General features: G+C 37.3%; 1 protein-coding gene across 4 annotated transcripts in view; it reads right to left on the minus strand.

The window, feature by feature from the left end:
- Nucleotides 1–24,024, minus strand: part of NKAIN3 (sodium/potassium transporting ATPase interacting 3) — a 376,280-nt gene that overhangs the window by 184,209 nt on the left and 168,047 nt on the right. For all 4 annotated transcript variants that reach the window (XM_038175190.2, XM_038175189.2, XM_038175188.2 and 1 more), the window contains exons 2-3: nucleotides 12,108–12,245; nucleotides 2,824–2,904 (exon numbers count right to left, since the gene is read on the minus strand). In XM_038175190.2, coding sequence (XP_038031118.1) covers nucleotides 2,824–2,904; nucleotides 12,108–12,245 — 219 coding nt within the window. The remainder of the gene's footprint in view (nucleotides 1–2,823; nucleotides 2,905–12,107; nucleotides 12,246–24,024) is intronic.

Genomic DNA, 24,024 nt, shown 5'->3' on the forward strand with positions numbered 1-24,024 from the left:
TATTTATTTAGCCCTGAAAGAAAATATTAATATTTTATTTACAATTCTGTAACAGAAGTGAGAAACGATCTTGACTGTACGCTGTCTATAGGATAGTTAAAGATGAGCCCTTTACTCATTAGATTTGTGCTTAAAACACTCCAGCTGGTGGAAAGCCAAGTTTATTCCCCTTCCACACATGAGAAGACTGGAATCCATATCATTCATTTCTCAGGAGATTGCCCTGATTGCGTTGTAGTTATTGTGGGATGAGCTGCTTTTGGTTTCTTCTGCACAACTCTCCTTCTTTATAATTCCTGTTTATAATACCATATTAATTGAGTATTAATTAACTCAGACCTAAGTTAATTCCTTGACCACAAGAGGTCCTATAGCCCCAGATTACATATGTATATAGACTATATACATCCCCTCAGGTTTACCAGTTTGTCTCACAATATTATTAAAAACAAAAACTTAAATGGGCTTTTGGGTCAAAGTATTTGGGTATTTGCGAAATTGTATTCTTTTGGCAAAGGTGAAATGTGTTTGTAAAACATGAAATGTGTTTTCACTGGTATATTATGTATTTCAAAAATACATAAGCTTTCCAGGAAACTCTTAAGAAAAAGCACCATACTTTGCTGAAAGAATAGAAAAGTTCAAGCCACTTCTGTGGTGGTTGACAATGAGAGAATGGATGCCAGTTTTCATCACTCTTTATCAAGAAAAGTTAAGTATTTAAGTATATATATATATATATATATATACAGTCATATATATATATATATATGCAGTCATATATATATATATATATATATATACAGTCACACACAGACTTAAAATTGAAATCAAGCTGTTCTTTTAATAAATAAATAATCACTTTATCTTTCTGGAAAATCTGAACAGTATGCATTGTAACTGAAAGATAAATGTTTTCTTTAAACCCTCACAGAATGGGTATAAATTAGCTAAGTTCTTCTTACTCAAATTTTCCATTACATTTAGTGGAATTTCTTGGCACAATTTACAAAAAATTCTGGATTTTATTATTACTAGCTTGGTCCTGATGCCAGTGCTACAATGTAATGTGTGATGTAATTTCTTCAGGAGCAGTTAAATTCCATGAGGATAATTTTGTGTGTACCACACAACTTTTCATCACTTTTCAAACATTGTAATTATAAATGACAAAATAAAAATTCCACCAAAAAGATCAATCAAAATAAATAGTAATAAAAGAGATTTTTCTTAATTACTGAGTAATATTTGTACTACATCTCTGCATTTTGTTTTGTCATATATATTAAATAAAAAGACCTAAAAGTGAACCATATTGGTGAAACTGGAAGATAAAGGATTTCTATTTATTTCTGCTGTTTTATATTGGTAAGGACACAATCAGAATTATTTGCAATCCATGTAAAGGCAACTCTGATTTTCACAAATTTAGGGGTCACACTACAAGTTTCACTTCACTTCCAAGGCATTTAGATAAAAAATACTAGCAATCTTTAAAAAAATATAATAGTCCCTATAATAACAGTCATCAACGAACTGAAAAAAAATGCAAACTATGTGTATAGCAAAATGAAAAAGAACAATTACTTTAGGCATTCATCACTTCTGTGTACCCAATAGATTTTTAAGTCAAAACATGCCAATACAATAAGTTATTTTGATCTATGAAGTGCACTAATCTCCCCATCAAGTCTATGACTCCTAGCAAACTAAATCACATTTGCAGAAAAAATAAGCTGTTTTAGTTTTTCATTACAAAGTTTTATCACCAAAGGAAGCTTCCGTTGAAAGCTTTAATTTTAATAGATTTTTTTTTTTTTTTACTGAGTAAATTAAATTTTATTTCTTATTAAATTGGTTTCACCATTTTTTGTTTATTGTCAACCAAAAGCCATGAGTTTTAATGATGAACACAGAAAATCACATAGCTCACAAACATTGCTATCTGAACTGAGTGGAGTTCAGAATTCTTTAAAAGCATTGCATGAATCAACAGTAGCATTATCTATGTCATTAAATCCACAGCTAGTATCAGGGACATTTATTCTATTAATTCCAGGATCCACTTGTGCTACTGGCATGCTGTGCCTACAAACATTTAAATATGAATGTGGTAAACAGAGATTAATTTCATTTCTGTCTAGCAATAGAATAAAAATCCTCAGACACTGTATGGAACTCACTGTAGATACAATGCTAAATATAACCTACACTAACATAAGCACTCCGTTTTATGAATGCAATACATATTCTGGTAATTCCAGCAAATACTTCTTCTCTAATCAGAGGTTTGAATAAAGAATCAATGGCCTAGAGCATTAAGTGCCATGTAAAGGAAAGTTTTATTCAGATGTGAAAAAAGTCATCCTTTGCCTTTTTTTTTTTTTTTTTAAGAAAAGAATTAACATTCTCACTGTAAGACCAATTTGCTCTACAAGTTACTACATTAACCTTCTTCGTAATTTTCTTTAGCTGCTTTCAAAGCAGCCTGAGAAATTCAGATACGTTTTTCACTTACACTTGGAAATTCACCCAAAATGGCATTGTCTGTTTTTCAACAATCAAAAAGAACTTTAAAGTTTTTACTGAATAACATAATTTTTCTTCAGATGGTGCTTCAGAAGGCAACTGTAGTTTAGATTCCTTGCATTTATGTACTTCAAAACCATGATTATTTACTATCATATACAAGTTCAAACACTGAAGATCAGATTGTATGTTCAAACAGCCACATTTTTCCTCTATGGTTCCAGCCTTCTAAAATCCACGAGTTCTGTAGTTAAAACACCCTCCCATAAACCTAAAGAATGATAAGAGACCTACCTTAGAAAGTCCGCCTACTTCCAAATAGAAGCAGATAATGAAAACATTCCAGGTGACCCACAGGGCAGTCCACACCGTGTACTAAACACAAAGCCGGATGAAAGCAAAAAGACAGAAAAATAAAATGTGAAGATGAAAGAACTTTATACTGAGCAAATCAATAATAAAATACTGATATCAATAAGCATTGTTCTTCTGGGAACAGTCAAGGGCAGAGTTCAGAAAAGGAGTTTTCCCTGCACAAGTCCCCTAAGAATCACAGGAAATTACAAATCCAATACTCTTTGCTGTTCTAAATACATACTAATAAAACAGATTTATTCTTTACAGTTTTACACTACTCTACCGGTACCAATTAAAACCAAAATGCTGACTTTTGGGACAACTGTGAGTCATTTGTAAATCATGACTTAGCTCTGTTAATGTACATTTCAGAATAGTATAGTAATTTAAATGCTCTATATTCTACAAAATATTATGAAGAAAGATATAAGGAAATACAAAATGTCAAAGAAAACAGAAAATCTATTGATCTGATATTTAGATCTTGCTAGAAAACAAAAAGGAGAAAGGTTAGGATATTTTTTTAAGAGTCTTTAAGTAAAAGATATTTTAATTAGATCATTATTTCAACTGATTGTGTCTGGCTCATTAGTTCTCCAACCCTTGTGGCTGTGAACATGATTCTACGATGCACCCTTACTGGATGAATGTATCTACATCACTTCTGGGTTCTCCAGTGCTTTACTCTAGTGCAACAATGACCCTATACTCCACCCACAGCATGTATGGGAGATTAATTTGTCTGTCTTAAATCATCGTTTGCATTTTAATTGTCAGCATAATTGACTGGCACTCTTTCCTTATGCTGTTTATCTATATATGACAGTAAAACTATGCATAATTAACTATCCAAACAACTCAGCTCAGAAACATTTACATCTGACTAGTCAAGTGCATACCCAACCATGCTGGGGCTACATCCACGTAAAAATATAATGAGCAGTGGCAGCACAACTTTACATGTATGTACTTATAACCTTCACAACGGAGAACTGCTGCTAAATAGCTTCGCAAGTCTAATTAGCTGTGACCAGGTGAGGTTAATTTGCTATTGTTTTGCTTCAATACACTCAGAAAAACTTAACACCCTAGTCTGCACTATGCTAGATCCTGTTTCCATTCCAGGCACATTGTCAGCTTGGCTTTGTTGGGCAGGTTTCAGTTATGTTCTCCTCCTCCTTCCTCTTCCTATGGCATACAATGATAGGTTCAGCTGAAGAGGGCTGAAGTTTTCCACTCTTTGATTACATAGGATATAACAGTTTCTGTACGCAGGTTAGCTGGTTTAATTTATTTTCTTTATGTAGTAATTAGGATGTTTGGAGATGTCTATGACATATGAAGTAGATCATTAATAGACAAAATGAAAGTAACACTCCTGGCCCATTTCTGCTGGCTTCCAGAGAAGGGCAGGGAGGCAAACTAAGGTCTGTGTTATAAATTAGACAAAGCAGTTGTGGACTGTGAACAATATAAGGTCTATTCATAAGATTAACTTAGAAGAGGATATCACAGTTTTTCCTGTTTGCTGACTTTGTAGTAACTCACCACAAACTCTTGATTTTCCAGCGTATGTCCTAAGAACATCAGGTGCAGAGTGCTCAAAATTAATGAATGCTTAATACAACGCCAGCTGCTGGAATTTCAGTCTTATTAAGGCACAGCTGCTCATATACTGCATATTTCTGAATATTCAGGAGAATTCCACTTTTTAAGAAAGATTTTTTCATTTGTCAATGAACGAATTTTATCATCATAATAAAAATAGGAAACGTATTTGATCTGCAGGCCATGCCAAATCTGTGAAGGGTCTCGTTCTGTTACATGGGTGCAATTCTATGGGCAATTATAAACCACACAGGCAAAACCTATCTGTTTTACAAAATCAGGACCTGCTCAGTTACATATCCACTTGACAAATACTGAAGGAGAAGTGATGATTCAAACCAACGTGTACCTTGAAACCCAGCTATTGTGTAAGAAAGTGGCTCCTCCAATACTCACTGAAGAGCAGGAATATAAATATAGGCTCTGTACTGGTTAAGTACATGTTACATAATTACATATTCAGTAATTAGTCCTACTTAATTTTTATAAGGAAGAAAATTATTCTTCACACTTAAAAACACAGCTTTTTGATCTTGCAAGTAGCATATTTTTTCCTTGTATAGCATCATAGATGCTTAAGGAAGACTACATTAATAGAAAAATTTAAAGAAAACAAAAGCAAGAAAGCAAAATGAGGAAATAGAATTCTAGCTATACACGTTATATTAGTTTTTCTTTTTGTGGCTGTGTAATACAATGCAAACATCAATTAAATCATTATATATATATTTTTTTTATTTTAGAGGATCCTACCTTACTCACTCACTGAACAGCTAACTTAACACTTCATTTCTCTTTGTCACTCAGACCCTGCTCTGAAGACAGAATATTAATTTCCTCATGAGGTTTTCTAAGATGCTCATCTCTGTAATGTTAGAACTGCACAAACATTAACTAATTTATTTTATGTTATAAGGGAATGCTACAGCTCTCAGAATGCAAATGATGTTCTGATACATGCAGAGATTACATTCAGAAGTACTCGTACATTATAGGCATCCAATTTGAGATGCTTAAGACTTTGTTTTTCAGAACACTTGGGTTTATACAGAGCTTTACAATTTCAGTGTTCAGCTCCCAGAGGCTGAGTGCTCAGTATGTGTGCAAATCAGACCACAAGGTCTCCAGTCAAGAACCCAGAACACAAGGGGAAAACAAAGCATGCAAGAAGTTTGGTTTGAGTGACTTGCCTTTTGTCAAAAAAGGTTTCACTGGTTGAGAGCAGAGAAAAAAATCAGCTACCCATAACTGCCTTCATAGCAAAAGCAGTCCTTTATTCCTGCAGTCACATGTTTCATTGTTCCCATGTCTTTTGTTTTCTGCAAATCAAGTTTCTATTCTATAGCTTTCATCACCAGAAAACTGCAAAATGTCTGTCCTTTCTATTGAAAGTGAGGTGTCACTATGAAAATATTGGTATGCATCCATGCAGCTCAAAACTGAAAATATATAAAAGGATACCATTAAGATTGTACATTAATAATAGTTTTCCTTAGATTTTTTTGTGTGTGTGTGTGTTCACAAAAATGTATAATACTTTCTGAGCATTATGTGTATGTGTGTAATTTTTTATGTATATACACTTTCAAAGTTTAAAACAACTTGTAACAATATTCCATGATGTGGTATCACACTTAACACCTGCTTAGGTCATTAAAAGAGGAATACCTTATAGATCCATTACAAAAAACTCTGCTTTGAACTAGTGGAAAAATTGACTACAGTGCTGGTTTGTTCTCCTCTGTGTGATGGGACTAAAGGCACAGGAGCATGTCATGTGAGGTGTCAGACAGTTGCTCTCAGTGGAGGAGTGGTCAGCCTGAAACATCAGGTCCAAGCTGATCCACAGGGTTAATTTCCCTCCCAAGACACTTACGTTAATCTGCTCACGACCTGAGCTGCCATTCAACCTCTCCTGCCCCATGTCCTGAACACTACCCAGGTGGTCCTGCTGTGTCTGCACACTCTTATCCTACCCACATCCAGCCTCTCCTGCCCCAGTTCTTTGGCCAGCCCCATTCAGTTCCTACCAGGCCCATCTGGTCTAATGCGCAGCATCAAAATCCTTCCCGTATCTGTCACCATTTTCCACATAAGTTGAAGTAATAGGGGGAGCTGTGTTTTTTTTTTATTTTATTTATTATTTTTTTTTATACTCCACATCATGCACTACCTAAAGGTTATGTGGATATTATCACCTAACAGGTGCCTTCTGCTGAAAAGAAGCTAGGACATTGGTGATAACCTCTGCTGCTTTCTCCCCAGAATGCACTGTATGTTTTCTTACTTTTGGACTTTTGCCCTAGGAATGTTTGGGGTGAGGTAGTATTTGGTGTCCTGTAAGTTATGCAGAGAGTGTACTCCCTAAACATCACAGGTTAAATTAGTATTCATCCCAGGAGGTTCCTTTCAGATCCCTTCTTAATGCCAGGCTCCTTGTAACAGGATGCCTCTTGTGCCTCTACAGGTCACTTGCACACTGAAAGTGTTGCAGGGATACCTTTCGTACACCAGTGAAATATAACCACTTCCAGAGTTAAACCATTGCTATTGGATGGGCACAATGTCACAAATAGAAAGGGTTAAGGACAGTTGTGAAGGATGGTTTGTTAAATTGAAAGATAAGAGAGAAAAGGGAAATGTCTAAGTCTGAATATTACAAGGGTTGTGGGATAACTTTAGCTTTAATGAATAATCTCAGCACCTCTTCTGATGTAGTGTCTTGGCATTAGCAGAAATAGATGTTGGCTCAGAGATGCTTCAAGGGAAAGGCAGCAACTACTGAATCATCAGATCTTCTTCTATTAGGTACCTGGCTATGCCTCAGAGGCACCACTACTTACACAGCCCTGCTTAGCTGTATTTGTGGATGACAAGGAAAGTGGCATAAATCAACATGATGGAACAGTAACAACTCAGGAATTACAGAAATGGTATTCAAGGAATAATTTCAGATATCTAAATATTTCACGTGTTTTGAAACAGCAAGAGTCTTTGTACAGCATTTGCTTGAATACTGTGTAAAGTAGTCTTGTATACTGTCCAGCCTTCTTTTTTTTTTAGAGAAACTGCTTTTTCAGGTGTACAGATTGCCTATATATAATATTATTTATTGGAATAAATTACAGCAAGTAAAGAAGAGATTTATTCTTTCTATTCCCCTTACATGAGTGCATTATTTTCATCTCTCACTGTTCATTAATACATTCATGTTCAGCTTTGGGCCAGGTTTGTGCAATTTAATCTATATGACTCATCGTTCGGAAAGCTTTTGAAGTCCCATATCAGAAATAGAAAGAGGGAAAAAAAGACAACTTTAACAAGTATCCTATCATTATCTTTAATCAATTTTAACAGCTTGAAAATCTTGCTGGTGATAGCAAGTTCTATCAAAAAAAGGAAAAGCATGCACAGGGAAACAGATCACAGCAAAGCTCTGGAGCTGTGTGACCAGTGTATTACACTGTAGTTAGAATTCAGATTTAACTGTTTTTTTTTTGTTTTTTTTTTTTTTCTTCTTTGCAAATGTTTGTTGTGTAAATTTCAGATGAGCCAATATGGGAAAATTAAGAATCAGCTCAGCATTTTTATGTCTCCTGGGAACTTTCCACTGATTTAATTCAGCCACAAACTATCCAAGTACTGAAAATAACACAACTGCTTAGTGACAGGATAAATTGTTCACAAGAATTGATCTACATTAGAAATTAACATAAAAACTATTAAAAATAATTTTTATATTTAAAACTAATTAGGGCATTTGAAGTTAATGTTATTTCTCTCTCTGTGTTTCCTAAGCTGTTCTGAGGACTCAGAATTTTACTTATGAGCAAGTGAAATTCCAGATTTATTTCAGAATGACCATTTTTATAGTCCTGTATCCGAAGGCCAGTAGACTAAGAATGTCAGACACAACCTTTATTTACTTGGAATGACTTTTACTTCACAGTGGCTATGTTTATACTGTTGTCAAATCAATTACTACAGCTTATGTAGTTACTAAATGCTAGTGTTAAACTAGCAAGCTTCGGTTTAATGACAGTGGGAGGGGCAGAAGCATCCAGCTGCTTTTGAGTTTATTCAGCTTCTATTGCAGCCCTCACTGAGCGTGATGGCTCCAGGTACCTGCACCAAAAGCCTTTTCAGTTGTGTCTGCAGAACAACACTCTCATATTTGACTACAGTACAGATGTGTTTCAAATTATAGCCCTACGTGTAACACATTTATTTATTTATTTTCCAATCCCTGGCTTATTTTAAAGTTTGAGCAGAGAGAACATGGCATACTTAGCATAGAATAGCAAAGTGAAGGCTTTTGTGTAACTTCTTTAGTCAGGAAAGTCTCCAGTCACAGCCTTCATCACACAGAAAATACATTAAAGATCTCTTTAGGACAAAGCAGGGTCCATAGAGCAGGTCAGCCCAACTGAAGGTCCCTATAGAAGTATGATAGAATATCATAGGGACAATTTGCGGACATGTGCATTAGATCAATTTTCTGTAGACAGTTTACACAAGTAAACTGTTGTATCTGACATGATTTTTCATTACTTCGATTTTTTATTTTTTTTTTAATTCTGATGAAATCAGAATTCAAAGCAAAATTCAGCAAAGATGATTTCCAGGGAAGTCTTAAGGAAAAAACAATAGATACTAAGAATACTTTTCGTGAAGTATTTGATTAGTCTTCCAATTAGCTTAATCTAAACCAGAAACTTCAGTAATCAGAGTACATAAAAACACATCACAATATTTCTTTAGCCAAACCCACAGAAACAAACTCTCACTCTGGCGTGGGATGCCAACCATGATCATATCCAGGAGCTTAGATGTGGCTGAAAGTACAGATATGGACTTGGAAACCCATAAAGCTTCTCAGTGAATTTAGAGCACAATTCACCACTCAGTCTGGCTAGGAATCTTGCTGCATTCTGTGTTTAAGTTACATTGAAATTCAGGTTGCTGGTGAAGATTTGCATTAAATAGACTTGAAGCCAGTGGTAAAAGTTTACTGCTGTAATGGGTGGAACATGATTTCTTAGGGTATCAGAAGCAGGGAGGCAGTCTATGTCCTTCCCTAGGAGAGATGCCTTCAGATTCCTTTTTGTCTTGGACAAGTCAGCCTAAAGCTGGCACTCACAGGGGTCTTTGCTGTCCACACCATGCATTTCTTTAGGGCTTCTGAGGACAGCTGCTGGCAAAGCCAGAGGAAGCACAGTTTCTGGGAAACATGTTATTGGAAGATCCTCAGGCTATAGCTCAATGAGCACTTTAAGCTGGTGTAAGCCTTCACTGCTGCAGAAGAAATCAATGCACTTGTCCCCCTCCTCTGACTGCTTGTTCCCATTTCCCCTCTCCCACCTCCTCCCTTCTGCTGGAGCAAGCCTTATAGTGAAACAAATCAGAGAGCTGACCTACACTTAAATTAACACCACAAAAGAAAATGGTTGCTTTTCAACTGAATCTGTTCTAGTTTGACAATTTATCAAGTGGCTGAAGTGACTCTTGTGCTGGTGCAAAAGAAGGATCAGCACAGGGACTAAAAGAAGCAGCTGAGCAAAGGGAGGATTACAGCTTATGTGGGTTTGAGGCATTCGATGTCTTCAGCCTGAGGGTGAAGCTAAACAACAGGCTAAGCTGACAAGTTTGTAGCTAACAATAAGAGCAGTCTTGCATCTCCTTCCTTCCGTGATGCCTCTGCACTGTTGTTCATGACTTGTGCAGTCCCAATCCCCATCTTATGCTGGCCCTGGCACCAACTGGGAACCTCACAGACTGTATTCACTTCATTGAACTAGCAAAATACTCTCCAGTTTTTGCTGGGTTGGTTTTCTGATAGCTTGGGATTGCAACTGGCTCACCTAAGGGTCTGGTAAACATCTGCCAAAATTGGTGGAGGGGCTGTGGAGAAGTATTCAGCCAGGTAGAAGAAAATGGGGAATAGGGAGGCATGTAAGACACCCCTTCTGCTGATGTTGAGCTGTGAGACTGGTACTAGACAGCCTGTGTACTTTCACTCTTCAGACTTCATCATTCCTAATTCACTGGGAATCTTTCATTAGTAGGAATGGAAACTGCTCTAAAGCCTTGATCTTCCCAAGTAACGAGTATTCACAGTTGCATTAATTGCTTAAATATATGCTTAGATCAGGATGTAAGTTAAGTTAAATGTAAGGAAAAAGTATCTTGGTGGGATGTTTCTTTAATCAGCAAGTTTTAAACCTTTACTTTAAAATAGTTTGATATAGTCTAAAATGTTCATTTACATTTGAAAAATATAGAAGCAGTCAACATCTGTTGTTCTTCATTCTGACAGCAAAAGCAGAGCTTCTACCACTGAACAGCAGAGCTGAACTCGAGGGACAAGAGATTTGTGTTGTTGCATTTCAGACACCAATTTCTTGTGTAATTTTACAGATGCTTACCCTCACTTGCTTCCATTGTCTTATGTATAAAATGAAGAAACGAAGAACATGAAGCAGAAAGGTGAGTGATCAATACATGGATGATGCTCTGTTCTCCAGTGACAGGTATCAGATAAAAATGTTATTATTTACATCAATCCATTTTCAATTATTTATAGTCTGCTTGTGAAATTTAGCTAATGTGAATGTAAAGAACCTCAACATTACCTTGGGTACAGTTTTTGTTCACATTTAAGACATAAAGAAGAATTACAGGATTTCAGGCTTGACTAGAAAAGATGAAGCCTTTTAAGCACTGTTTTAATGAGCCTTTCCTAGCAGACATTTATTTCAGTCTTGTGAGGAAAGAAAAGAAGAAGAAGAAAAAAAAAAAAAAAAAAAAACACAACAAATGTAGCCTCTTAAAATCCATTACTGGCAACACAACTGAAGTGTTCCAGATACAGACAATGCCAGGTGAAAATGTAATAATCATCCATTAAGAAGTGGTGGGGGAGCAAAAGGAATATTTCTGATGGCTATTCCTTCACAGTTTTGAAAGTTGTTGAGTTTATTATTATTATTATTATTATTTCTGGCTATGTTGTGAACATAGGAAGAAGTCTGTGAAGCTCCAAGTTACAAGCATCAGAGATAATTCACAACAATTTGGGGTCAAGGTGGTAAATACACATTTTGGCAGGTCAACTTATAGTTATATGTAAGTAAGAACAAGATGTCTTTGTAACCCTTGGGTCAAATTGCTTCTCCCCATTTAAGAGGAAGATGTAGCCAAATATGACTTGTTCCTTTTTTATTATTTGTATTATTTTTTTTTTAATGGGCATTGATTCTGTTTTTCTATTGCAAAGTGAACAACATTTTTACCTCTTTTCTTCATTTAATTTATATGTAACCTAATTGTAGATGTTCCCATGACCCATCCTAGTATTTAATTCTATAAAGAATCTTACTAATAGCTTGTATCACTGTCATATTTTTGCAGCTCTTTCTCTAAGCTATCCATTCTTATAACTTCCAAAATTTCAGAAATGCTACTCACTAGTCTTCAATTTGCAAAAATACATAGGGACTCTGAATTTTCTACAGAAACAACATCCGGTGTTTTGAGGCCAAGAAGATTATGCATTGTAAAGTGACAAGTTTTAAAACCAATTGCAAAAAAAATATAATATAAATGAGACTTACCACAACTATATATCGAGGCCTAAACTGGATGGTTCCAAACAAACCCAAAATGACAACTATTATTTGTAGAAAATTGCCAAGGATAGGAGCCCATTGGAAACCAAGGAAGTCAAAGATCTGTCTCTCTAATGCTGCCAGCTGTAAGAAAACACATAAACAGAACATCCACTTTTTAATTATGGGTGACATAGAACACTTTTCACTTTTTGTTTGTATTTTGTACGAGGCTTCACTAGATTGAAATACTGCAAAATTCTGGAAACTGTAGTTCCTGGGTGTAGCCCTTGGTAGTGTTGTCAACATGCTGCTATCTGAAGATAGCTACTAGTCAGCATTCAGATCCCCTCAGAAGAATCCTAGATGTAGCTACGTGGATATATTCCTGGGAGTTCACTTATGCAGGAATTAAGGAAGCCTGCTGGAACTTCATTGATTTAAGGATACAGGCTGTGAGAATGAATGGCTGTAGAAAAAGTTGGAAGACCTTGGAATAAGCTGCTCCAAAACTGAGGGCCAGATGGGCTACCTGCATGCTGGCAAAAGCTGCTAAGATACTTTTGACAACTCCAATTTAGAAAGACACAGAAGCAGCCTAATGGCTCTCTCCCCACTATGCACATTGTACTTTCAGAGTGCATTTTTATAGGTGTAGAAATGAAGGAAGCTAAGAAGCATCATCCTTAGGTATAAATAAGCAGCATCCTTAGGTATTTCTGCACTTCTGAATATATAGAAAAAAAAAAAGAGGAAAATAAGAAGCCAGATAAAAAATTATCTTCTTGCTCAGCTCCTCCAGCAATTTCTGAATATTTCTGCTAGAATGCCAGCTTTATGCTGACAAACCCATTTTCTACTCATTCTTGACAATCCAGCCTATTGTTCTAAAGACATTAAACCCAGAGCTTTCCTGGCAGCGTACTTGTTCAAGTTTAAACTTGGTTCAATATTTTTCTAACCTAGCAAGACTTTTTTTTGAGCAGCTAAACAGAACCCTGTTGAGCAACAACTGAGTTTCTGTGCTTGTCAGAATTTATTACACATCTACTTGATTTTACTACATTGTTACAAACTCTAAAATTTACTGAAATATGCACTTAAAATATTTATAACCGAGACAGATGGAGTAAGCATGGCCCTACGAATACCAATCAAAGTATTATCATATGTGGGTATTTGATGTAAAACATTACTTTCTACTCATAGTGGCCTGATTCAATTCTCACTTACAAGATGGGGCTATGTGTAGCTGAGAGCAGAATACATCTTTTCTATACAAAAATCACCCCTTATTTAAGTCATGAAATCAGTAGTCTCTATGCTGAGGTTCTTAAATATGATAAATCTAAACAATTAAATGAACAAAGGTTAAACCATAAACTTGGTGCAGCTCCTCTGCAATTAGTAAAGTTTCTCTGATCTTTATCAGCTAAACATCTGGCTGGGTATACATAAATAAAAAATTATCACACAGCAGACTATTAAAATGATAATATCCTCCTGGACATGTGGGATGCTCATCTCATTCTTTTGGTGCAGTAGGTAAGGGAGAACCTCAGAGGGAACAGCACTCATGTGAGAAAGCTGTCGGCTTATGTGGCATTAGCTCTCTACCTCGCTTTTGCCTACTTCACACTCTGTCCTCTCTTCTACTAACTTATTGTTCTGTAGCATATTAACTGTGGTTTTTTATTATTATGATTTTTTTTTCCTGTAGGTATGGAATATAACTACAGAAGTCAATGCCCAAATCCGGAAAAATGACATATTTATATGGACCTCAGGTGGAATTTTAGTTGTGTAAAATCCTCACAGTGTAGTTGTCACCTACACAAAAGTATGTGGTCTTTCTAACAACAGTGACCCTGATGTTATCCTCACCATGTTTTCAACTTGTACTAGATTCAGGGACATTCAGTAACTTCATCATAATAGTGACCTAGTTGGCACTTCACTACCAGAGCCTCAGAATCACTAGCTTTTTCAACCACTTTCCAATGCCTTCCCTCAGGCAATTCAGATGATCTCACCTTGGGAATACTCCTGCCTGTAGCTTCCCTAAACCATAGGATACATCACACAATACAGTACAAGGGTGCCCCAATTCCCATGTGAGATGACAGAGAGTTTCAAAAACTCTTTGGGACAGGCAGAACTCAGTATTTAAGGTATTAGCAACAACAAAGCAAGACGCCTGTCCTATATCATAAGAGGATATAGCAGAAGATATTTATGATATCATAAATATGATGTCAGAGCCAGAGCAATTCCCACCGCTGCAAGGGGAGATCTTTTGGGATCAACAAGGCATTCAAATAATTCAGTGACTGTATTTTTTTCAGAGACAATATATCTTCCTCCTGGATCCACAATGTTACCAACAACTAAGTAGGGGATGGCGCATGCTATGAAGGAGCTGCTGGAAAATCTGGTGAAACTGCACCTGCATGTGTGATTGTACCAAAGACTATTTCAGGGTCTGCATCTGGAACAGCCTGAGTTAATTAGCTGACACATGTACTCAAAATCAGATTCAAACCTGCTCATCAACCACCTTTGTCCTGATATTCATTCAAGCTCTCACCTAGCAAAGCCTACATCTTCACCCGCAGTAATGAATTGAGCATGTCATGTAGTGCTCCCAGCACTGAGGGCAGTTGTCTTAGGATTTCCCTCCTGCCTCCAATGAAGAGTCCTTGGCTCTGAAAAAGGGAAGCTGTGCAAACTATTCATATCTACCTACTCAGAATGGTCCCTTGGGCATGAGTGCCTGGGGAGACAACTGGTCACAATCTGCTCACTTAACATGAGGGAGGACTCCTAACAGCTCACTTGCACCCCCAGTGGTGTGTCTGGCTTCTTTCCCTGGCGTATCTGAAACACCTAGAGCAGTCTGAGAGCCAAAAGCACAGATATGAATGAAGTTGTTTAGTATGTGCCTCTTCTTAGGAGCAATCTCTCAGAGATACCTGGAGCAGTGCCTTAAATTCCTGGAAGACTGTGCTGTAATGGCAACAAACACAGCCTCTACACTTTGCCAACAGGACCATGTTAACAGGCTTGGTACTCAGCTCATGCCTGAACTGAATCAGAAACAGTTTGCCTTCCTGTGTCCATCTCTGGTACCTGCCAAGCAAGGTCAGAGCTACACGTGCCAGGACTGGGCTCCCATAAAATTGGGCAGTGGCCAGAAGCACCTTCCCAAATGGAGTTCTACAGATGCGTATATGCACCTTAGGCATTTGCACACATACAAAAATAAATAAATAAATAAATAAATAAATAAATAAATAAATAAATAAATAAATATTAGCCTTTTTATTAGCTACTGTGATAAAGGCATCCACCATAAACACTGAGAAATAAGGTTCAATTTCTTCTCCTCCCACTTACATAGATATCCATTCTTCTCCTACCTCCTATCCACTATGATCCCCAGGGGAGAGCTTCTTCCTGAAGCAATGTCACTAGCCAAATAAAATAAAATAAAATAAAATATTAAAAATTAACATTTATTGAGTCCAAAAGAGAGCACAAGAAGAAATGGGAGTTTATAGCCTACTGCTTAGGGCACTTATCTGGCATTGGGAAAGTTGCTTGTATTTCTTGCCTGCAGGGCTCTTTATTTTTATATACAGTGACAGCACGTAAAGCACAGGAGTCCTGGGAGCAGGATGCTGAATATACAGCAACATTTCTTCCCCACTAACAAGGGCTTTCACCATTGGGTTATGCAGTAAGATTTGCCTGTGCAGCTAGGTCTCATTTATTTTGTTCATGTCGCCAACACATAGTAATTTGTCTCATCCCTAAAACCTTCAGAATACATTAGTGGGGAAAAAAAATCTACAGAAAAGAGGTAGAGGCACGTGGGTCCTGCTCAAATTACTATCCTATTCTTAATTACAAAATCTTGCAGACAGCACAGATAGAAGTTTTAAAAAATAACAATTCATCATAATGGTAGAGGAAATGTATTTACTTCTGGCTTCTTTATACCAAGAGCAATATCCACTAATAGAGATATATGTCACTGTTCTTATTTCTACTTTTTCACCCAAAAGAATCCCCAAGCAGAGGTGAAGGACACAGGTTTTTTAGCTCTATATAAATGACAAAAAAGCAGACCCTAACCCAGAGTATGATTAAGGTAATTAACTGCATCGAAATCAACAGAATAAAAGGAGGGAAACAGGTATCTGCACAATTTCAGACTGCTTTTCTCAGAGTTACTTTACCCAGAGAATTTATGTTTTCAACCCCGTTTTCAGATTATTCTGAGACAATCCAAACCAGATAAACCTTGAAGGCAAGACAGAGGTATCCAAAATTTGCTGGCTCAACTTACCCCATTGATAGAAGAATAGATTGTATAAATTAGAAGGGCAGAGGAAATCAAGACGAAATGGGGTATACAGAAGTAATTTGGGGGTTTGCTGCTTACCAGAAGGAGATAAGGAGGTCATATCACTTCCTTAAGAGGCACGTGTTGGTGGAGGCTGGCACCTTCACTACTAGTGACATCTCAGACAACAAAGTTTAGGAGTTTCCATCAAAAATTGTTGTTTGATATTGTTACTTAATGCTCAGCATAAAAGCAGAAAGAAACTCCAGATTTTTCTTGCAAACAAAAGAAGAGGGTTTCAGTTTTGGAAAATTAAATACTGGAGGTTGTGAGAACTTTAAAAATTATATCAAATTTAATAGGAAATGACATTTTTTTATTTCATAACAACACTTGGAAAAGGAAAGGTAATACTTCTTACTATTGCTGCCAAGAGACTGCTTTGTTATTTAGTCATCATCAGCACTGACAATCTTGTAATGTAAAGTACTCAACTCAGGAGACCAGCACTAGCGGTAAAATGCTCTAGTGGGACTCTACCAGATCACTTAATGAAGATATGCCACCTTTTTCCTGTTCTTGTACCTCTTTGTTTCACTAAGTCTATCAAACATTCCCTGTGTCCCTTACAGTGCAAGGAGAAAGTACGAAACTGCAAGATTGGGCTGTGCTAAAATCACACAGGCTGAACTTTCTCTCAACATGTCAAAGTCATTTTGTGTTAAAAGGTAAAGTGAGCTAATCTTTTTGAATTTTAAATTTCTCCACCTGGGTGGATCAACAAGATCATCCATGCAGTACATTTGGGACACCTCGAACAGACAAAATGTGGCAGCTGTAGCCTCAGTGCCCCTATGGTGAAGCAGTAACAAAATGAACATGAGGCAGCGATCAGCAATGTAACATAGAATGTACATAACGAAATCACCAAGACACTCCTAGTCAACAGACAGATCAAAAAACGCTTTTGAGATCAGGCTCCAACAAATACCCCTATGGAATGATGTCCTTTTCTAAATGCTCAGGTCCTATTATACTTCAAAATATATATCAACAGCTGTCTGAGTGATGAGCCAGCACAGCAGAGTTCCAAATTCAACATTTCAAAATAAGTGTAAAAATACAATTTCCTGTTCTGTCAGAAACTCCACGGATAACCCTCAGGTTTATATTTTAATCAAAAAGCTTTTGTATAAAAGACATCTTACTTTGAGATGAATAAATAACATTCATACATCCAAATAGATACATCCAGAATGGAAGGAGTCACTGGATCAAGAAAAAAGAGATTTTGTATGTAACACATCATTTTAGACAAGAAAAGTCTTTAAAATGGCTTAATACAAACATAGAAATATAAAATGGCTTCACATAAAAATAAAAGATTAATGATACAGAGAAAAATCTTCAAACTTGATACCCTATAAATCACAGAGTTTACGAAGTTGAGAAAGTATAATATACTCTGCTTGACATTAAAAATCTGATTGAGTTTGTCATGTAAAACAATCCCCAGAAATAATAAGTAGAAAATTATCCATTCTATACCTAAAAAACTTGCATTCAAGAAATCTAAGTGCAACCATGAAATTCAATACGATGTATAAATATAGTTTTTTATAGTTTTGAAATCTTTTCTGAAATAAAAATTATTATAAGAACTATGACTAATACCCACACAAACTAAGGTGACTTCCCAAATGGACACAATATCCTAAGCTTTCAAAAAATGAAATAGTGTACAAAAAATAGTGAATCCAAAAATTATAGTCTGGAGCACTCATATTCTAAGTTCAAGTCAGGAATTATCCAAGCCATTTGAATTACGCATGTAAGACTCAGTGCTGGCTCATGCTACTAATAATGATCACAGGAGGAGTGCCAGGACACAGCACATCATACATACTAACTAGTGGTTCTAAGGATAAAGATGTTTTCTCCAAAACTCTGCTTCATCTTATTACCATAAATTTAATCTGTGGCTTTAGAAAGACAGTTTCTAGGACTTGAAAAATCCCTGAGGACTGTTGCTCCCTTTGCAGTTGTCACTATTTTCCACAGCCGATGTGGTACCCTGAATTACAGACAAAGAATGGCTGAGGTTGGATGGGACCTCTGGAAACGCTTGGTCCAAGCCCACTGCTGAAGCAGGGCCACCCAGAGCAGGCTGCCCAGGACCAAGTCCAGGCAGCTTTTGAAGGTCTCCAAGGTGGAAAACTCCGCAGAATGTCTGGGCAACCTATGCCAGTTCTCTGTCACCTGCACAGTAACAAAGTGCATCCTGATGTTCAGAGGCATCCTCCTGGAGTCAATGTTAAGGCATATGCAGGACAAGGAGGTGATCCTGGACAGCCAGCATGGCTTCAACAAGGGTAAATCATGCTTGACTAATCCGGTGGCCTTCAATGATGGAGTAACTGCATAAGTCAACAAGGGAAGACTGACTGCTGTCATCTACTTGGACTTCTATAAGGCCTTTGACACAGTCCCGTATGACATACTAATCTCTCAATTAGAAACATGGATTTGAAGGGTAGACCATCTGGTGGATAAGGAATTGGCTTGATGGCCGCACGTAGAGAGTAGTGGTCAATGGTTCTCAGTCCAGGTGGAGACCAATGATGAGCAGTGTCCCTCAGGGGTCTGTCTTGGGACCAGTGCTTTTCAATATTTTCATCAATGACATGGATGATGGGATTGAGTGCACCCTCAGCAAGTTTGCAGATGACACCAAGCTGAGTGGTGCAGTTGATAACAAGGAATAAAGAGATGCCATTCAAAGGGAGCTGGAGAAGTGGGTCCATATGAACTTAATGAGGTTCAACACGTCCAAGTGCAAGGTGTTGCATCTGGGTCAGGACAATCCCAGACATGAGCACAGACTGGGAGAAGAACTCATTGAGAGAAGCCCTTCAGAGAAGGACTTGGGGGTTCTGGTGGAAGAAAAGCTCAACATGAGCCAGCAGTGTGTGCCTGCAGCCCGGAAGGCCAACTGCATCCTGGGCTGCATCAACAGAGGTGTGACCAGCAGGTGGAGGGAGGAGATTGTCCCCATCTGCTCTGCCTTTTTGAGGCCCCCAGTGCTGCATCCAGGTCTGGGGCCCCCAGCAGAAGAAGGATGTGGGGCTGTTAGAGTGAGTCCAGAGGAGAGCTATAAAGATGGTTAGAGGGCTGGAGCACCTTTCCTATGAGAGAAAGGCTGAGAGAGCTGGGATGTTCAGCCTGGAGAAGAGAAGGCTCTGGGGAGACCTCATTGTGGCCTTTCAGTACTTAAAGTGTTTTTATAAAAAGGATGGAGAAGGACTCTTTAGTTGGGTAGATAAAGATAGCAGCAGCTAAAAAGCAACCATCTGACGACAGAGGAGATTCCCATTATATTTTTAATGATCTCAGTTCACTTGTCTAGGTAAAATACTAGCTCTGGGGTGATTTTAAGATAGTAATCCCTTATAAAACCTCACTAAATACATTTATAAGATTATGTGGCATGAAGGTTATTGAATTTCAAGGAAGGTTTGGAGTAAATCACTGATGTTTATAGTACCTTGTAGCAAAAAAATAAACTGCTAGCTTTCTGACAAGTTGTTGTCAAAGGAAAAATAAGCCTGATGATCTAATATTAAAAGCGCCTTCACATTGTTGGTCAGATAGGTAATGGACTGTCATTTGGATAGTGGTAAGAGTGGATAAAAGATAACGTGAAAGAAATATATGGGATTGTTGCTGAAGGAGCTTAGTAAAAGAGAAGTAGCAAAGGTTAGTGAAAGCCAAGGCACAGAAACAAAGAGAAGAAAGGCAGGTATGAGAAAAGTCCTTTTGAAGAGATTCTGTGTTGCCTTTCAACAGTGAAGATTATGCCTTTTCATCAGCTATTCAATTCATATGGATCATATGGTAAATATTCAGAACTAGGTGATGGTCTTTCCACCATTCTTGTAAGTGCTTTAGTGAATGAGTGCATTAGAGGAGGATGGTACTGATAGCACATAAAATTACAGATAAAAAAAATCATATTTGGGTAAAATAATTAAAAATAGTTTTGGGGAAAAAATTGTCAGTCATCAATACTCCATCAGTAGTTCTGTGAGAACTGCTTAAGGAAAAAGACAGGTAAGTAGAGAACAGTATATGCTCACTCTTTTTTGAAAGCCAACACACTGTACTAATTTCTCAAAACCAGCCACCACTAAACAACTGGCAAACAATTGATATCATCTGAAAATTCAGACCAAAGTGTAAAAAGGAGAGGCAGTAACTGGCAGGTCTCAGAAATCTGAGAAAGTAACTGTCAGATATTGAAAAGGTTCTTTTCCTTAGCTCAGTTTTGCCACATCTTAACAAATGTTTTTTTTTTTTTTTTTTTTTTTTTTTTTTTTTTTTTAACAGCATTGTTTAACATTATCAGTCAGGCACAAATCCAAATGTAATTCTTGAAGAAAAATGTTGTGTATATTCATCAAACTGAGTCCAAACCTCCAGTTTTGGCTCAGACAATACCCCTGCAGAAGTCAACAGGAGCTTTGACTGCATCAAGACTGCAGGACCTGGCTCAGAAAGGCAATAGTACGTTATTTAAGAATTTCATCAGCATAAAAAGAAGAGTCTGACATTATTTTTCTGCAGGATCACCTGACTGCAGTGATATAAAAGGCGGCATCAAGTAGTTCCACTTCCCAGAGCACTACAGATGCCAGCGTGACATACCCAAGGCTGACTACTACATCTGTATCAAACAAACACTGTAAAAATACAGTTGCAGTCTGTGGGTAGCCAAGATAGGGAAGAAGCCAGCTATTGCAGTAAAACCTCATAGCACCAACTTGTTACAGCACAGTGATTTAAGATTGAATTTCAACCCTCCATTGAAGCTGTAACAGATCCCCAAACACTGCATTCAAGCCCCTTGGCTGGATGACTACAACCAGCTGGAATGAATGTGCTTGAAGGGCATTCAAGATTCCCTTGGCTGACTACTTAAATGCCAGCACACAAAAAGCGAAAGATAGACTAAGAGATGGTTATCGTTTAAAGACTCTTAAATATTTCAATCATTTTATGAATGATGAAGTCCATGGCAAAAGATACCAGAAAAAGTGGAAAAGCAAATAAAAATATACCTTCTTTGTATTTATACCAAGCTACATAGACTGGAGCTTTAATCCAAAAGAAAGGCTTTGTCACACCATTGTAACCCTGGATACCCTTAAATCCTAACTTCTCATAAATGTAGGTTGTTACTTATTTTCAATTTTTTATTTATTTGCACATTCAAACAAATCTAGTAGATCTATGTAGCTTTAGAGGCTTCCTGAGTTGCTGCTTACAAAATTGTGAAGTAAAGCAGTTACTGATAAACCAACAACAGTGAAAAAACGTTTATTGTTACTTTGAATTCTTAAGGCATAGAAGAGGTAACCAATGATAATAGCACTTGATAGCAGTGATGCCAACAGCCCTGGATTGATTCTAGATTCTGATGACAATGGTATCAAGCAAAAATTAAAAATATAAATAAAGAAATAAAAAGAAAGAAAAAGAAGAAAGAAGAACGAAGGAAAGAAGAAAGAAGAAAGTAGAAAGAATAAAGTAGAAAGAAGAAAGAAAGAGACTTGGAAGCACTTGCTGCTGGATCTGTACCAACGTGCACTTACATCTGTACCCCAGCATGTACCCCAGACAGACTGTGAGTGTATGAAGGGAGAGAGGCTGTGGGATGGGCATCCAGATTGCAATGCATGAGTCAAATTGAAATCTCTGTAATGTGTATAAAACAGTATTTAGGGCCTCTAATAGATGAATGGCATGCTTATTTTGGTGAAGTAACAATCTCCTTGTCTTATGAAATACGTCTAGTAGTCTTTTATGCCCTATAAACCCTTGGGTTTTAATGTGCCTTCCAAAAGAAGACAGAAATTCAATCAGGTGGAGCTCTGTTTAGGTGGGAAAGGAAGACACATGTTCAGAATTCAGGAGTCAGACAGAGGTCAATTTGGTCAAGGTCCAAGTTTAACCAATCCAGATTTTTTGATATGAGTTTTGGCATAAAACATCGAGTGGCACAAACTAACTTATGGCAAGTTTTGTGAAACATATGGTTTCCCACAGGACGGTGAATTTTCTGTTAGGCTTTAGGACTGTGGTTTCAAAGAGACAGGATATCCTAAATCATCAACTCTCTTCAGACAAAAATGAAGTATTAAACCAGGGAACAAAGTAATAAAAATCAGGTGCTGTCTCTTCCTCCTAACATAAGACACAGAATAGAGTTTATTCCCACAGTTGGGAGGAGTAACTTTTCCTTTCTTTCTCCAGAAAATTCTGTCTAGTGCCTCTCTCAGCTACCCAGCTATGCAGAAATGGAAAACAAACAAACAAACAAACAAACAAAAACAAGTGTGCAGCTGCTTGGACTCCCCAAATGCACACAGGAAAAAGGAGCAGTTTTGTACACACTCAGAAGTCTAAGAACACAACTGAAGATTTTGGTGGCTACATTGCAGTTCATTCTTACATTATCAAACACCAGGTTCAAGCATACTAGAAAAGGATTGTGGATCCTTTGACTTCTTCATTGCATAGGGGTTAGATGAGAAAACTCTCTGATAATAGGCTGCTTCCCGTTGCCACATAAAATAGAAGTTTTTTTTGTTTTTGTTTTTGTTTTTGTTTTTTTCTAGTTTACAGCATAGCAATAAAATCCCTCAGCCTCGTGAGTTATTTGGCCAAGAAGACAGATTGTTGTCAGGATAGAGAAAGTACATGCTCCAGCATGTTGAAAAGGCTGTTGCTTTTTCTTTTCTTTGATGAGAGAAAAAGATATTTAGGGAGTACTGAATCTACCTCAGTCTCTTCAGAAGTCTTCTTTACTGTTGTCTTTTTCTTCTCCCTTCAGAGTGCTGCTTCATCCCCACAGGCAGACCAGCTCACCTCCATGAGGCCAGACAAATGAGATTGTTCATGACATTATAATTGAGCAAGTCAATTTACACTGTTGTTAAGAAGGTAAACTGAAGTAAATGAACCTAAGGCAGAAGCATTTAGAGCAGATGTCCAGGGCATTGTTTGAAAAATAATAAATTCAAAACTGTTCTTTGTTCAATCTTCTGTATAATCAAGAACACTTAATGCTTCCAGCATCCATTCCATTTAATGCCTGCTGTCTGCTGAAATCCTGCAGACTCTCAGAACATACTGCAGGATCTGGACTGGCATATACCAGCTTGGATCTTCTAATTTTTATGGACCCAGTCAACTTGCTGGAAGTAGGCCACCACCATTTTTTTTGTGGCATTAAATCTTTTTTTATTTTCCTTTCTTTCAAGTATCAAACTTTAATATCTAATATATGATCCTGCAGCCTGGACACAAATACAACATCCCATGAGCATCTTCCTGCCAGGTGCTATCAGCAAAAAGTAGGGCAACTGTTTTCTTTTTCCTTTTCTAACCCCTCCCACTAAGGGAAAGAAAATGATAGGACTGAGTAGCAGCATGACAAATTATTTTGACCTCATGTTATCTAAAGTAATTTATCATAAATTTTATCATATGAAAAACTTCCAGTAGAGGGCTGTA

Source organism: Anas platyrhynchos, chromosome 2 (genome assembly GCF_047663525.1).
Source record: "Anas platyrhynchos isolate ZD024472 breed Pekin duck chromosome 2, IASCAAS_PekinDuck_T2T, whole genome shotgun sequence".
Taxonomy (NCBI): domain Eukaryota; kingdom Metazoa; phylum Chordata; class Aves; order Anseriformes; family Anatidae; genus Anas; species Anas platyrhynchos.